The sequence below is a fragment of the Myxocyprinus asiaticus genome, chromosome 18 (assembly GCF_019703515.2).
Source record: "Myxocyprinus asiaticus isolate MX2 ecotype Aquarium Trade chromosome 18, UBuf_Myxa_2, whole genome shotgun sequence".
In the NCBI taxonomy this organism is placed as follows: domain Eukaryota; kingdom Metazoa; phylum Chordata; class Actinopteri; order Cypriniformes; family Catostomidae; genus Myxocyprinus; species Myxocyprinus asiaticus.
This window is the reverse complement of record NC_059361.1, coordinates 12,955,857-12,970,217: the sequence shown is the minus strand read 5'-3', so window position 1 is coordinate 12,970,217 and position 14,361 is coordinate 12,955,857. Positions and strand designations below refer to the sequence as shown.

The window sequence follows — 14,361 nt, the reverse complement described above, 5'->3', positions numbered from 1 at the left end:
AAAGTCTTCATTATGCTAATGCTTATACTGTATTAAGTCTGGATTGGGTACATGATCAATTTTGCTTTTTTAAACATAAGTGGGTGTTTCCTTAAACTATGGGCACTTTATGTTCCAGAGCTGATTATTGTTAAAATAGATATCAACTTTTCACATAAGAAAAGTCACATTAAAATGTTCTTGGAAACATTTTACCATACCTTTTTTTCTTCTACTTTTCAAATGCCTTTTATGTATTAATTTTAGGGTTTTACCATTGTCCCAAACCCAGACATAACTTTTAAAAATATGAAAATTAATTGTAAAATGTATTACTTAAAAAAAAAAAAAAAAAGTATCTAGAAACAAATAATGTGATTAACATAACAAATTCAATATCTACTGCTTGAAAATGATTTGTATCCATTTTAACCCAAATTGCAACTGTCCTTTAGTTGTGCCGTAATTTCCACCAAAACTAACAATTTTACCCCTGATAAAAGTTTTATCCAAAGTAAGTGTACTTGTTTACCAAGGAGACAACAATGCAAGTGAAGAGCATGCTTAATAAATATGAGGCATGTGTGAAGAAAACAAGAAAAACGAAGGTAAAAATCCATGTCATTTTGGTGCGTCATTTCCAGTCAAGACAGTATTCTGACAACTTGTGCAAAAAGTGTGACATTTTTTATTTAATTGTATTTAAGAGACATAAAATGCTAGTTATGAAATTAGTCATGAATATGCCATTTCATTCAAAACATGATTGAAATATAATTTCCACCACAGAATGTTGACAAAAATTACATTAGCTGATTCAGAGAAAAAAAATGCTGTGATGCATGTATATCCACTGTTGGACATTGTTAGAAGACAAAATAGTAGTCAGTTTGATAAGTGTGTTTTAAGAGAGTTTAATTTTGACAAGTCAGTCTATGGGGCCAAAAGTGTTCATGGTTGATAAACACCCAAGTCTTGTTGCGGAAACCTCACTTGAAACCTTTAGTTAACCTAATACAATATTTTTTTTTACACCATATGGTTAGTAGGTTTTTAGTGCAAAAGAAGAAAAGAAATTCATTGTGCACAGCATGTGCTCAGCATGGATTCCTTCCACTAGATTGATACATTTATAATGGTACACTTTGTCCAAAGACTTTCTTCTTTTTTTTTTTTTTTTACTGCAGAGCTCCTGCTTTTGAAAGTCTTGGCAGTGATTCCCAGCTACACAATGCCAGCATATATTGAGAGGTAACGTGGAGCTGAGTAGTTTTCACAAGTATCTAAACTCTGAACCTACAATCCAACTCCCATAACCTTGTGGATAATCCATTCTTCAGATTCAGACAGTTTTGTCAGTTTCTTATAATGTACAGTGTGTAGCATGAATTAAAGCACATATTACCAGTGTGGGAGGAATTACAACAGTGTGGTTGTGCATATTAAAAAATAACATTACTTTATGAAAACCATAAAAAACAAACAAACAAATTTGGCTTACAATCCCTGAAAAGGGAAACAGAAACCAAGTGGCCATCTGCACTGCAAAAAATACTTTTCTTAACCAGTATTTTTGCTTTGTTTTATGCTAAAATTTCTAAACATCCTTAAAACAAGACATATTTACTCAGAAGAAAAAAATGTGTAATAATACTTGTTTTCAGATGTCTTTAATTAAGTTTATTTTTATTTTTCAAAAAGATGGTGAGGGAGCCTTTTTCCCCACACTTGGGGTAAAAGGCCCCAAGGGGCATTATAGTGATATCGTGTAGATTTAGGGGCAATTGTTATAGTACAAAATTTGTCAACTAATGCAAATAATTTTGAGACAACAAGATGATTTTTCTGAGTAACAAATTCGGATAATACAGTACTTCCTCAAAAGAACTTCTTCAGAAAATTGTGCAGGATTTCCTGCTAATTTCAATCACATTTGGCATTTTATTCAATTTCAAGTATTCTATAAACAAATTAATCTCCATTGTGATTGGATCAGACAGTGTGAGCCCACTTTGAACAAATATATTCCCCCACTTACTAAAAACAATGTGTTTTATAGGGGCCTTTAGCCCCTGCAACAGGGGGGCTTTTTTACCCCAAATACCATCCTTTTACTTAATTGACAGTTATTAAAAATATTTTGATTTAATGACCTTTAATAAAACTGAAACTGATAAATAAGTATTTTGTTTCAAAATAAATGTGTTAATTTCAGAGATTTTCATTAGCTACATAAATTTGCAACATTTTAAAATATATAATAAATAAGATCAAATTTACCTCAAAATCAAACTTTAGACACTACTCACAAAGATCACATGGATCAGGAAAATCTTGCAGTTTTTGGAAAGTACTGTGGTGGATTTGTTGCTCTTTAGTGTTTTGAGAGAAAATAAAATCAATGGAGCCTTTACCCCGCGGGGCCTTTTACCCCATTGTACCCTACTCGTAAACTGTGAAAATGTGTAACCGTGTCAAAGTTTTTAATACTTATTCAGATTTGAAAATATCTTGGTGACTTTATTTCAGTCCAGATGGCCATCTTTTGATCACTCCTGGGCTGGCTGGGCAGCTATTTTCAATGTAAACTAGTGGCATAAAAGTACAGCTCCTATATACTTTAATGGGGAAAGACCGAAATCTCCAAAATATTTGGGCAAGATTACAATCAAATAACATATTTAAAATCAGCAGTAAAATCTGACAGCACTGATATCATAAATTGTGCTTCTTAAGCACAGATCATGCTAAAAAAAAAAAAAAAAATTCAGGCTGGTTCAGACAGGAGATACCTGTATTTAAAAGGTCATTGTCTCTTTTTCCTGTAAGGCAGGACTTCTTTTGCTACATCCATTGGCTATTGGGTGTTCCAATTTCTCCCATTCATTTTAATACCAGTGGTCCTTCTCCGCTAAACTGTCTATGCTTTATATCCAGTTCAAAATATAAAATGGCTGTTTTGCACCTTTGAAAAGGTGACCAAAGAGCCCATCTAATCTCACACTGTGTTTTTGTGTGTCAACAGTTTAAATTGCAGGACATGTGCAGTCATTGGAAACAGCTTTTCCATTAAAAACACTTCACTGGGGGAGATCATTAACAAATACGATGTGGTGATCAGGTAAAGACCTTCACCTCCTTTTGACCTCTCAGCAGTTCAAATCTACTACATTTACATGTCTTAAATTTAAAGGGATAGTTCACACAAAAATGTAGTTCCAAACCTATATAACTTTCTTTTTTCCATGGAACACCCTCAGTCACTATTCACTTTAATTATATGAAAAAAAAAAAGAAAAAAGGAAGCAATAAAAGTGAATGGTGACTGAGGCTCTCATTCTGCCCAACATACCCTTTTGAGTTCCACAGAATAAATAAAGTCATACCAGTTTGGAACAAGGGGAACAAAATTTTTCTGTGAACTATCCCTTTAAGAGACCACATTCTTTGTGGTTCCCCGATAAAATGTTTATGTGCAGTTCTGGGGTTTAATTTGAGCTTTGTCTTTTGAGATTTTTAGTAATTTGTTCCTCCTTTTTCTCCATCTATCATTTGAAGTAATTTTACTTCCTTTAATCTACAGAGCAATATCCTTTCGATTAATTTGGCTTGTACTTGACATTCTTATTATTATAGATCTGTTGAGTGGCATGTAATAGGCTCACTAAACAATACCTCCTGTAATTAGAGCTCTGCTTGACTACTTTGGAATGAACAAATGCCATTTTATTTCTTGTAAACCTCTTGCAAACGGTAGAATTTGGCTGAGTGCCGTTTTCCATTATCTGCCCCTCCATGCTGTGTGTTCTCAGAAGATAATCACGGTGGGGGAGGAGAGGGGAGCTGGTTGACTTGGTGTTGAGTTACAAATCCTGATGGTTTAAAGTCCCCATTAAGCAGGGGTGTGAGCAGAACAGCTCCTCTCTAATCTCATTTGTGTGCAAGAGGGTGAGAGAGCAGCATTGCAGCTCACGCCCGACTGAGGAGAGGAAGAATTACACAGCTCACAGTCCAGATGCACTCTAAACTTTCCAAACTTCAGGTGATGTAGATCGCAAAGTATGAGGGAATAATACAAAACAAATAAATACAGAAGCACTCTTGTTGTGAAATAAGCGGAGCTGGAGGTGCTGCTCTGCTGAAGCAAAACTTGCGTGTCGAGCGTCTTTAAAGGAAACACCCCGGCGTTACATCTTTAATGCAGTTACATTTAATGCATTATAGGTTTATTAAAGTTCAAATAATACGGAAGCAGGTCATGTAAATAACTACAAATGTCGAAATGGTAATTTCTCTGTGAGGTCCGCGCCTCTTCTATGAGTTGCGCAAATGTCCCAATCTAAGGGGGAGAGATTGAAACTGTATTTTTTAAAATCCCTTAGAAAAAGATGCATTCACCTGAGAAGAAGCATATAAGATATTTAGACTTGCTTTTAGAGAATAGATCTTGAATAAACGTATATTTTGTCTTCACTGCACTTGCAAAAGTATAACAAAATGAAAAAATACACTTATATACAAAATGCACAAGACAAAAACACGTGATAACAATGGGATTTTTGCAGTAAATTTTTTACTGAATTAAACTTAATAAAAAGTACCTTTAAGTTTCCTTTAATTTAGTGAATGTCATTTAGACGTATTTTTAAAAGATAATTTTGTCCTCTTTATTGTTAGTAAGCACGTTTAATACAACCATTTAAGTCGGGGCACAAACTGAATAGTCGGTTAATAGCTAATGATTAATCATTGCAATAATCGCTGAATAATCAAATAATCGTTAGATTAGTCGATTATCAAAATAATCATTAGTTGCAGCCCTATTAGTCAATGCTTTCAACGTTGTCTGTATGATTTGAAAAGAATATTCATAAAGCAAGATGCCTAAAATTCAAGTCCAAAACTGTTTAAAATGGATTTACAGCTTTGATCTTCTCTTCAGAAAATATCACAGATTGCAATCAGAAAGATTCAGATCCGAAGAACCAGTCGGAAGGTGAACTAATCATTTTGTTTCCTATAGACGAGATTCAAAGTCAGTAAAATGATCCAATCTTCTAATGACTCGTTCCTACTTATGAGTTCGGAAGTAGAAATTATAATCCGATATGCGTGATTTGATTGAAAAAAAAATTAAATAAATGGCACATTGATCAATTTTATATATTTTTTGTCTTTGTTTCATGTACTAATAAAGACAGGACGGTATTAGTGCTAGTGCAAAAATAAAAAAGAGCAAAGTATGCGCAGTAGTCTGTAAATGATGCCCTATGTTTTATTAGCGTGCTTATACTGCCACAGAGAATGACGGGGAATGTAGTTTCTGACATGACTTGAAGGCAACATGGATCTCCAACTCTGATTTGTCCTTGCCGTATTTCTTCTTTTCCTCCATATCTGTGTCTCAGGCTGAACGATGCCCCAGTGAGAGGCTTTGAGGAGGATGTGGGAAACAAGACCACTTTGCGTCTGTTTTATCCCGAATCAGCCTCTTTTAACCCGGGTATTCACAATGACCCGGACACCCTGCTGGTCCTGGTTCCTTTCAAACAGGAGGACCTCCGCTGGCTCAAAGAGATCCTATATGATGAGAAGAGGGTAATACAGGCTCTGTCTCACTACTCAATGTCCATTGCTTCTTATGTTTTTACATGTGCCTGACCGAGCATGTATGTTTTATCTGGTTTCCAGGTTAACATGAGGCACTGTGATCTCTCTGCATTTGATTTAGGTCCAAAAGGGTTTCTGGAAACCTCCTCCTCAGATCTGGCTCGGCAGGACCAGTCAGATCCGTGTGCTGGACCCATATTTCCTTCGCTTAACAGCCAGCAAGCTTCTTGAAATTCCCTTGCAACCAAGCAAGCATCAGGTGAGACTGCCACAAATGGGCAGGCTCCTAGTGAAGTATGTAATGTTAATTACCTTTTTTGCCATGGCAACCCTCTTACATTGGCAGAACAGATGTTCAATTTGAACATATACACTACCGGTCAGAAGTTTTGAAACACTTGACTGAAATGTTTCTCATGATCTTAAAAAACTTTTGATCTGAAGGTGTACACTTAAATGTTTGAAATTAGTTTTGTAGACAAAAATATAATTGTGCCACCATATTAATTTATTTCATTATAAAACTAAAATTTAATAATAAAAAAAAAGTTTTTGAAATTGATGACTTGGACCAAATAATAAAGAAAAGCAGCCAATAAGTGCCCAACATAGATGGGAACTCCTTCAGTACTGTTTAAAAAGCATCCCAGGGTGATACCTCAAGAACAATATTTTTTGTACCATATCAGGCAAGGATATTGTGCCACTTACATACTTAAATAGTACTAATTTAATAATAAAAAATAAGAAAATGACGATTTTACTCTATATTCCTGTATGCTATGTATTCTTATGTTTATTAGACTGTCATAGCATTAGCTTAGCAATTTGCTAACACCAGTCTCTCTTGAAATCAATTGTGAGTCAGATCTTCAGTGACTTTGAATGAGGAGTGATAGTTGTATGATTCACAAAATTACTGCCCTATTTAGACTTATAAGATTCCATTTCAGTTTGGCCTTGTTCAGAGAGGCAGCAAAAATTGGATTTTTTTGGCCTGTTAAGTCTCAATCCCGATTGGATAAAAATAAGATTTTTGTTAATATGCTCAGACTGAACAGTGAAATCATTTTTCATGTGTTTTTTTCATCATTTGTTGTGCAAAGGGTTGTACCGTCAGGTGTTGCGACAAGAAGGCATGTTAAATGTCATTGCATATGCCACCCTTTCCCTTTTTTAGGTTGTTATATGCAAATGATTTGTTAAGATTTGGATATTGCACTTATCTGCGAAACATCCATTGCTAAATTCTCATGCATGACGATCCTATGCAAGTTTGCGTCATTACGATGCAGGCTGAACAGAAAAAAATAAGATCTGGCCACAAATAACTAGCAGTTTGAGAAGTCGGTCTAAAAAGTAAAATAAAATCTGATTTTCCCTGCAGTGTAAACAAAGCCATAGTATGCTGCCTAAGGGGCCGTTCACCCCGAGCTCGTTCTTGCGCTAAAAAAACCTTTAAAATATCAAAGAGTTCATGACAAATTTGCCATAAACTTGGCATAAAACTTGCCACTGATCATTTTCACATGCATATGAGCTTTGCGGCAGACATGTGGCAAATTGTCCATTGTTGCCAAAGGTTTGCTGCAGGTTCACCTCGCCAATATTTGCAGCGAATCACAAGCTCATTTGCGTGTGGAAATAAAGAGTGGCAAATTTGCAGCAAATTTGTGACAAGTTTGCGTCTAATTTGCCAGAACTCTAGATTTTTTGTAAGGGAAGCTAGATGCAGCATAACATACAGAACAGAACAAGGTATCTCAAGATGCATTTATAAAAGTTGAAGTTATTTTTAACTTGACACAGTCTAGGCTCAAAGCACACTGCACTTCCTCCCCACCCAAGTGCTCTCGCACACAATATGTCTTTACTGTTTTCTCACATATAATGTATTTTTAAACTGAGCACACTGAAAGTGACGACAAACATACCAAATTCCCCTCTGTGTACTTTTGCATTTTTGGAGGCATACCCCTCCACATAGTCTTGTCAGGCAGTCATATTTTCCAGCATATTTGGAGGGCTGTGATTTGCTAGCACGTGCAACACGTGTAGTCTCTTATTTCTTTCTGTTCTTGTGGCCGCTTAAGAATGTTTTCTTCCCGTGTACCTCACTGACAGGACCCCTGCTGACTATGTGCGACCAGCCAGACTTCCTGAGACTCAGGAAATGGAGCGATACTTTGTCAGTAAACATAGAGCACTATTGAGTGGAACACACGTGCATGCACGTGCGGCTGGTTGCTTCTAAAATTATTAGTAAAAAAGGACTAAAACAGCAAGTGATGTTTTCAGTACAGTATCACATTGTCTCAATTGTTCTTAAGCTTTAGACATTTATTAGCAAAAACCCCAGCACAGCCTATGGCCAAATGCCTGTCAACATTTGGGTAGATAGAGAGAGCTTTGTAATAAATGCTACCAGTCATGTGGCCTCTATAATTAGATTTAGGAGGAAATCATAAGATTAGGCAGTGACTTTGAAACCACTTCATGGAAAACCTAAAAATATCAGGATTTTGTAACTATGATGTCAAGGGCTGGAAAAGACATTAATTAAATCTTCAATAGTCATGAAAACATCTGTAATGAATATAATTTTTCTAGTTACAGTATGTTCAGCTTTAAAATAATTATTGGCTGGAAATTGCTTTCTGTGAGTCCGATCTCTATAAAAATATTTTTTTTAAATACTTTTGACTTTATTTTGAACAGAATATTTATTACTTTGTATTCTTTTTTATATAATTTTGTATATTTGCTTGTGCTGTCTTTAAAATGAATGCCACTTGCTTTTACATTTTTTTAGCAAATGCAATGACTTACATATAGTCCTAAGTGTTCAAATAAACAATAGGGCCCCTTATATATATATATATATTAGAGGTTTCTAAATATATATGTTAACAAATGCGATCAATTTAAAATGTTTTAAAAAAAATTATGTGATGAATTCATTTACCAATTTTGATATTAGATTATGGCATATTATTCTGAACACTGGTTTCAATAGAGTGAAATGTTTGCAATGTCTGGGGACATTACACGGATGTTCAAACCACAAACACACACAACAGCGTTTCCGTGTGCGAAACATGGCACTGATGAGGGACCGCTGTGGCAGGCTAGCTTGTTGGAGTTCTCCCATGGAAGGTCTGTCGATGTGCCACTCAAAGTTTAAACAATAAAAATGTTTTACTCAGATGCTGCTGATCTTTTGAAGCATCAGCTAATGATTACTGAACAATTCGGGTAAAGTAGCATTACATGGGCAGTGCCAGCACATAGATATGGCAGAAGCAGTAAGAGTAACATGGATAGTATGTCATCGGCCGTTCTCTGCTGTGCTTTTCATGTGCAGATGCAACTTTAAATCGCCGCTTGATGCTTGAGTTGGGCAGTGTGTTGACATCCTGATGCAAATCATGTGAATGCGGCTTCACGATTGCTATAACAAAGTGGATGATATTAAGAGATTTAAACAAAATACAAAATACATAGCAGCAAAATAGAGGATGAAGAAGGAAATATCACTAAATATGCAAAATAGTTCAACACGGGACAAAACAAAATCTCAGTGCTTGGGAAGTGAAGTTCAGCTGTGAAAATAGGTGAGATTTAAAAGTGCTAATATATTACAAACACACACAACAGCAACTCTCACAACAGTAGTCATGTCATGGAGTGTGTGTTGTACATGGTTACACATTAACCTGAGGGTAGAGCACATGGGTAATGGTGTTACAAATTGTCTACTGCCACATTTGGAAAGGAAAGTGAATTTACAGGTTGAATAAAGATGAGGTATCTTGTTTAATGATTCACAATGTTCATTTTATTGTTGAAATTATCTCCCAATGGAAGTTAAGTGCTGAGATTTTCCTCTTTGAGTAAATGTATGTCTGTTTAGATAGGAGGCTTGCTTATTTCTGTATTGGAGTGGACAGATCAGTAGCTGCAGAAATCATGGAGCAATCCAGAAAGCCTAATGACTTGGAACAATTGGAGAGAGATAAAGACACAATTTAAGCAGCCAAGGCTGGAAAAAGCAAATATTTATTACTTTCTCTTACTTTGTCTTATTTTCTCTTATTTGTTCTCTTACTTTTTATTACTGTGTAAATTTTCCACCCAACAGGTGACTTCAGGCGATAATTTACTGCAAACACATTTTAAAGGGTATATTATACAACATTTTTACTAGGCTATATTTAGAAAATGACTCATCATGTTTAAACATTTATAGTAGGAGTCTTCAATAGGGGGACCTGTATTGGTTTATAGTATCTCTCTATTTTTTCAAATGAAAATATGCACTAACAAAAATACAATGTTTCGTTAACTTCAACCAAAGCTGAAGAAGCTTAAGTTCAGCTAAATCTGTCATGGTCCCTACCACATTAAAACGTAACTTAAAATGTAAATGTGTATGACACATCAATAATGATGATTTGAATGTCTTTGAAATGTAAGTACATTAATATGGTACTGTATGCATTTAATAATTGGCCAGGCTTAAAATGCAGTTCTCCTTTTTGTATAATATGTAACAGGGCCTGAAAATGGTTGCAGACCTCTGATACATAAAGTTCAAAGCTGGTCATAATTTTCTGAAAGCACTCAACCACCCCCTGCAGGAGGACAGACACTTGAACAGACTACCTCAAACACACTTCCTCTGATTTTGTTTCTCCATCAGAAGCCAATCCATCCAACCACTGGTATTCTGGCAGTGTTTATTGCACTAAACTACTGTGACGTCATCCACCTTGCTGGATTCGGATATCCAGATTCCAGAGACCAGAAACAGCCCATCCATTACTATGGACAAGACACAATGAAATCTATGAAGGTTGGTTTTAAAAGTGCCCATGTGCCCACATAAAAGAACCCATGATTCATGCTAATATTCAAATTATGGACTCTTCATGGATTTTTCATAATTCACATGTTGGCATGGGTGTAGCTTTGCTTTGCATTGCATTATGACTTCTTTCAGTACAGATCTTTGCTGTTTCAGAATTCCTACCATGATCTCAACCAAGAGGCAGAAGTTCTTAAGAGACTGGAAAAACAGGGGGCCATTATATACCTTCATCATTCTTGACATACACTTGCATGCAAATGCTTAAAAATACCACACTGCTTCTTAGTATATATAGTATTGAATATGTGTGAATGCAGCAACAAAAACATTAAATATCTTTATGATGGGCAGACAGGCCCATGTTTGCTTGAATTGGACTGAACATGTTCAGCTCTCTAAAACACTGCAGAGTTGCAGAGGTGGGTAGTAACGTGCTACATTTACTCCATTACATTTTACTTGAGTAACATTTTGAAAAATAAAAAAAACTTTTAGAGTAGGTTTAAAAGTGATTTCTAATTATTTATTTTTTTTCTTTTACTTCTTTACAATTGGTGGTGCTCCTGTCATTACACTACTGGGTTTAATTTGAGTTAATGTGTAATTTATTTAGAGATTATTGAATGGGACTTTTACGAGAGCGGAAGTTCACACAGCTGCGCACGCTGTCACAGACTGTCACTCAATCACTGCTGCAGCATCAAACTCTTCAAAGTGAAACACTTACTTCGCTGTGAAAAAAAGAATAGTTTCGTCATGCAATGTCTTCTTTAAACACCAAGACAATCGGATATTTCAAGATTAAAATCACAGCTCTAATTTAAGGCAGCATGCTGAGGTAAGTTTTGGCTCTAATCCTAACATGGGCTTTTCTGTGTAATGAGATGGTCATTTTCAGGGTGATTCTGTAACTGGGCTCTTATGACATCAGTTTTTAAGTGTACATTTTTAATTCAGTGCAGCAGTATATCAGTGCGCTTTGTCCCGCGTCCCACATGTCATGAGCAGTATTTATGCATTTACCCCGTGCCCTCGCGGGGGTACTGGAAACTATCGCAGTTACTTCAGGCGGATTAACTGTATAAATCCATGTAAACATCCAAGTTGAGTGTAAACAAATTCATTTTGCTCTGCCATTCGTGTGATCGATAACTGGAGCGCGAACAGACAGTATTTCTGCGTGTGCACAGCGAGGTGCACAAAACTAGGGAACGAGTGGCTCACTCAAAATTCAGACACTCCTACAAAATGGCAGACACCCGAAATAGTGCACTATATAGTGGATGGGGGCGGTTTCAAACACAGCGAGTGTTCCACGACCTGGGTTGGTGCCCTACTCACTAGACTACATACTCTGCATTTAGAGAGCGGTGGTACTGCTGTACAGAACTAATGATCTAAATTATTTCAATACTGAAAACTGTAACTATACTGAAATAAGAATCCACACAGGACTTTAAAAGCTATGAAATAGCTAAAGTAAGCATTAACCAAACACGATATTTCTTTGGTTTATATTTCAGCATTATAATGTCCTTGTGGGACATTTTCACGTTTTCACTGTAATAATTACCAGAAATGCTTCCAAACCTCTCTTGTTGACAAATCCATCCAGATCTGACAAGAGCCCTTAAAGGTATAGTTCACCCAAAAATTACAATTCTCATTATTTACTCACCCTCATGCCACCCCAGATGTGTATGACTTTCTTTCATCTGCTGAACTCCAATGAAGATTTTTAGAAGAATTTCTCAGCTCTGTAGGTCCATACAATGCAAGTGAAAGGGTGGCAACATTTTAAAGCTAAACAAACAAACATAAGTCAGCATAAAAGTAATCCATAAGACTCCAGTGGTTAAATCAGTGTCATCAGAAGCGATGCGATTGGTATGGATGAGAAACAGAGAAACAGATCACTTTCACATTCTTCTTCTTGTTGATTCACATTCTTCTCTGCATATCGCCCCTTGCTGTCTAGCAAAAAATGACTAATATTGATCTGTTTCTCACCCACACCTAACATATCACTTCTGAAGACATGGATTTAACCACTGGAGTCTTATGGATTACTATGTGCTTTTTGGAGCATAACAATTTTGGCCTACAGAACTAAAATATTCTTCTAAAAATCTTAATTTGTGTTCTGCAGAAGAAAGGAAGTCATACACATCTGGGATGGCATGAGGGTGAGTAAATGAGGAGAGAATTTTCATTTTTGGGTAAACTATCTCTTTAAAGTGATAGCTCAGCCATAATTTAATATTCTGTCATAATTTCCCTACCCTCATGTTGTTCCAAACCAGTGTGACACTTTGTATTATGTGGAACACAAAATAAGTTAGACAGAATGTAAGGGACTGACAGTCTCTGTCACCATTCACTTTCAAAATATGGAGAAAAAAAAAAAAAAAAAACATTCACTGAAAGTAAATAGTGACTCATGCAAACATTCTGTCTAATATCTCCTTATTGTGTTTCATAGAAGAAAGAAAGCCATATGGGTTTGGAACAACATGATGGTGAATGATGACAGAATTTTCATTATTAATAATAATAATAATAATAATAATAATAATTCTGTAATTCATGTTCAATATGTATTATGTAAGGAATATAGGGGAGTAAACATCTATTATGTAATTTGTGAAAGTAAATAGTTACTCACTGCTTGAGTACTCTTTTAATTGGATACTTTCTTACTCTTACTCAAGTAATTATTTATGTTAGTACTTTTACTTGAGTACAGTTTTTGGCTACTCTACCCACCTCTGCAGAGTTGTTGTTTCTGTAAGATTTCTGTGTTAGTACGTGATTTCCATAATTTTGTCTTACCTCAGATATTTATAATTCTTAATTATTTTTTCTCTTAATTAAGAGTCCTTTTGGAAAATGTTATTTGAAATATCACCACTGGATATTTTGTGAACTTTAAGTATTTAATTAAAATGAAATTTGATGCATCTTTGTTTTCTGTTGAATTAACATCAGCAACACCCACTGGAAACAATCACAAATGAGATCTCTTTAATGTCTCTATTGTTTTTCTAGACAACAACGAATTAAATCAAATCAAGTCTCCTGCTTTTCATCTAAAAATGTGTCTCCTCTTGAGTTTCAGAATAGATTAACAGTATCTCAAACTGTTATTTGCCAAGATTCCAGAGTCTGCAATTAAATGTCAGAGAGTTCAATTTGAACTCAAACATTTAATTCTGTTCAATTCTTACAAGACTAAATTATTAGCCACAATTTTTCAATCTCCTTGACTTTATTATTTGATCGGTCTGCCAAATGTGTATTAAAAAAAAAAAAAAAAAGTTTTCATTTCCAAGATGATAAACATGCTATCATACTATAACTATTTATATAACTATAGTAAGAGTAGTATGGTATGCCATTCCAAACTCAGCCTTTTTCTTTTGTGATACTGTAGTACCTTACACATCCTGAAGAGGGCGATTCATCTACATCACAGTGTAAGAATGGTCTTTTTACAGGGAGAGTGAAACATAGGCCTACATACTGAAGCATATCACATGTACATGATGACCTTATGTTCATTTGTGCCTTTATGGTTTTTATTTCGATTTGAAAAGGAGGGAGCTGCCTATTCCTTTGAGTCATAGTCATTACAGTGCATCACAGAGGAGGAACGTCTGGAGTTGTGTCAGACATTTGGGAGTGTTTTTAATGTGTCTGAATATTCTGCAAGTAATGACTGCAAAGCCCTAATTTCTGTCACCATCAATGAGTGAAAATTATCCTGTGAGTTGGGGTAACATCAAAGAACAAGTATATTGTGGGAGGTGTTGAGAAAATAATAAACAACATGCTGCATGTCTTTTTGTGCCTTTGAAATTAATGGTAAACCATTATTGTTTTTTAAAGGCCAAAGCCAATAC

General features: G+C 35.5%; 1 protein-coding gene across 15 annotated transcripts in view; it reads left to right on the top strand.

The window, feature by feature from the left end:
* st3gal4 (ST3 beta-galactoside alpha-2,3-sialyltransferase 4) overlaps positions 1-13,419 on the top strand; it is a 77,517-nt gene extending 64,098 nt beyond the window's left edge. For 8 of the 15 annotated variants that reach the window (XM_051724034.1, XM_051724036.1, XM_051724033.1 and 5 more), the window contains 7 exons: positions 1,167-1,230; positions 3,005-3,100; positions 4,922-4,975; positions 5,388-5,577; positions 5,711-5,848; positions 10,292-10,444; positions 10,613-13,419. In XM_051724034.1, coding sequence (XP_051579994.1) covers positions 1,167-1,230; positions 3,005-3,100; positions 4,922-4,975; positions 5,388-5,577; positions 5,711-5,848; positions 10,292-10,444; positions 10,613-10,699 — 782 coding nt within the window. In that variant the 3' untranslated portion in view covers positions 10,700-13,419. Of the gene's footprint in view, positions 1-1,166; positions 1,231-3,004; positions 3,101-4,921; positions 4,976-5,387; positions 5,578-5,710; positions 5,884-9,730; positions 9,999-10,145; positions 10,445-10,612 lie in introns of those variants that run through there. The other 7 variants (XR_007899749.1, XR_007899750.1, XM_051724040.1 and 4 more) reach the window with 7 other exon arrangements.
* Positions 13,420-14,361: the final 942 nt, after the last annotated feature.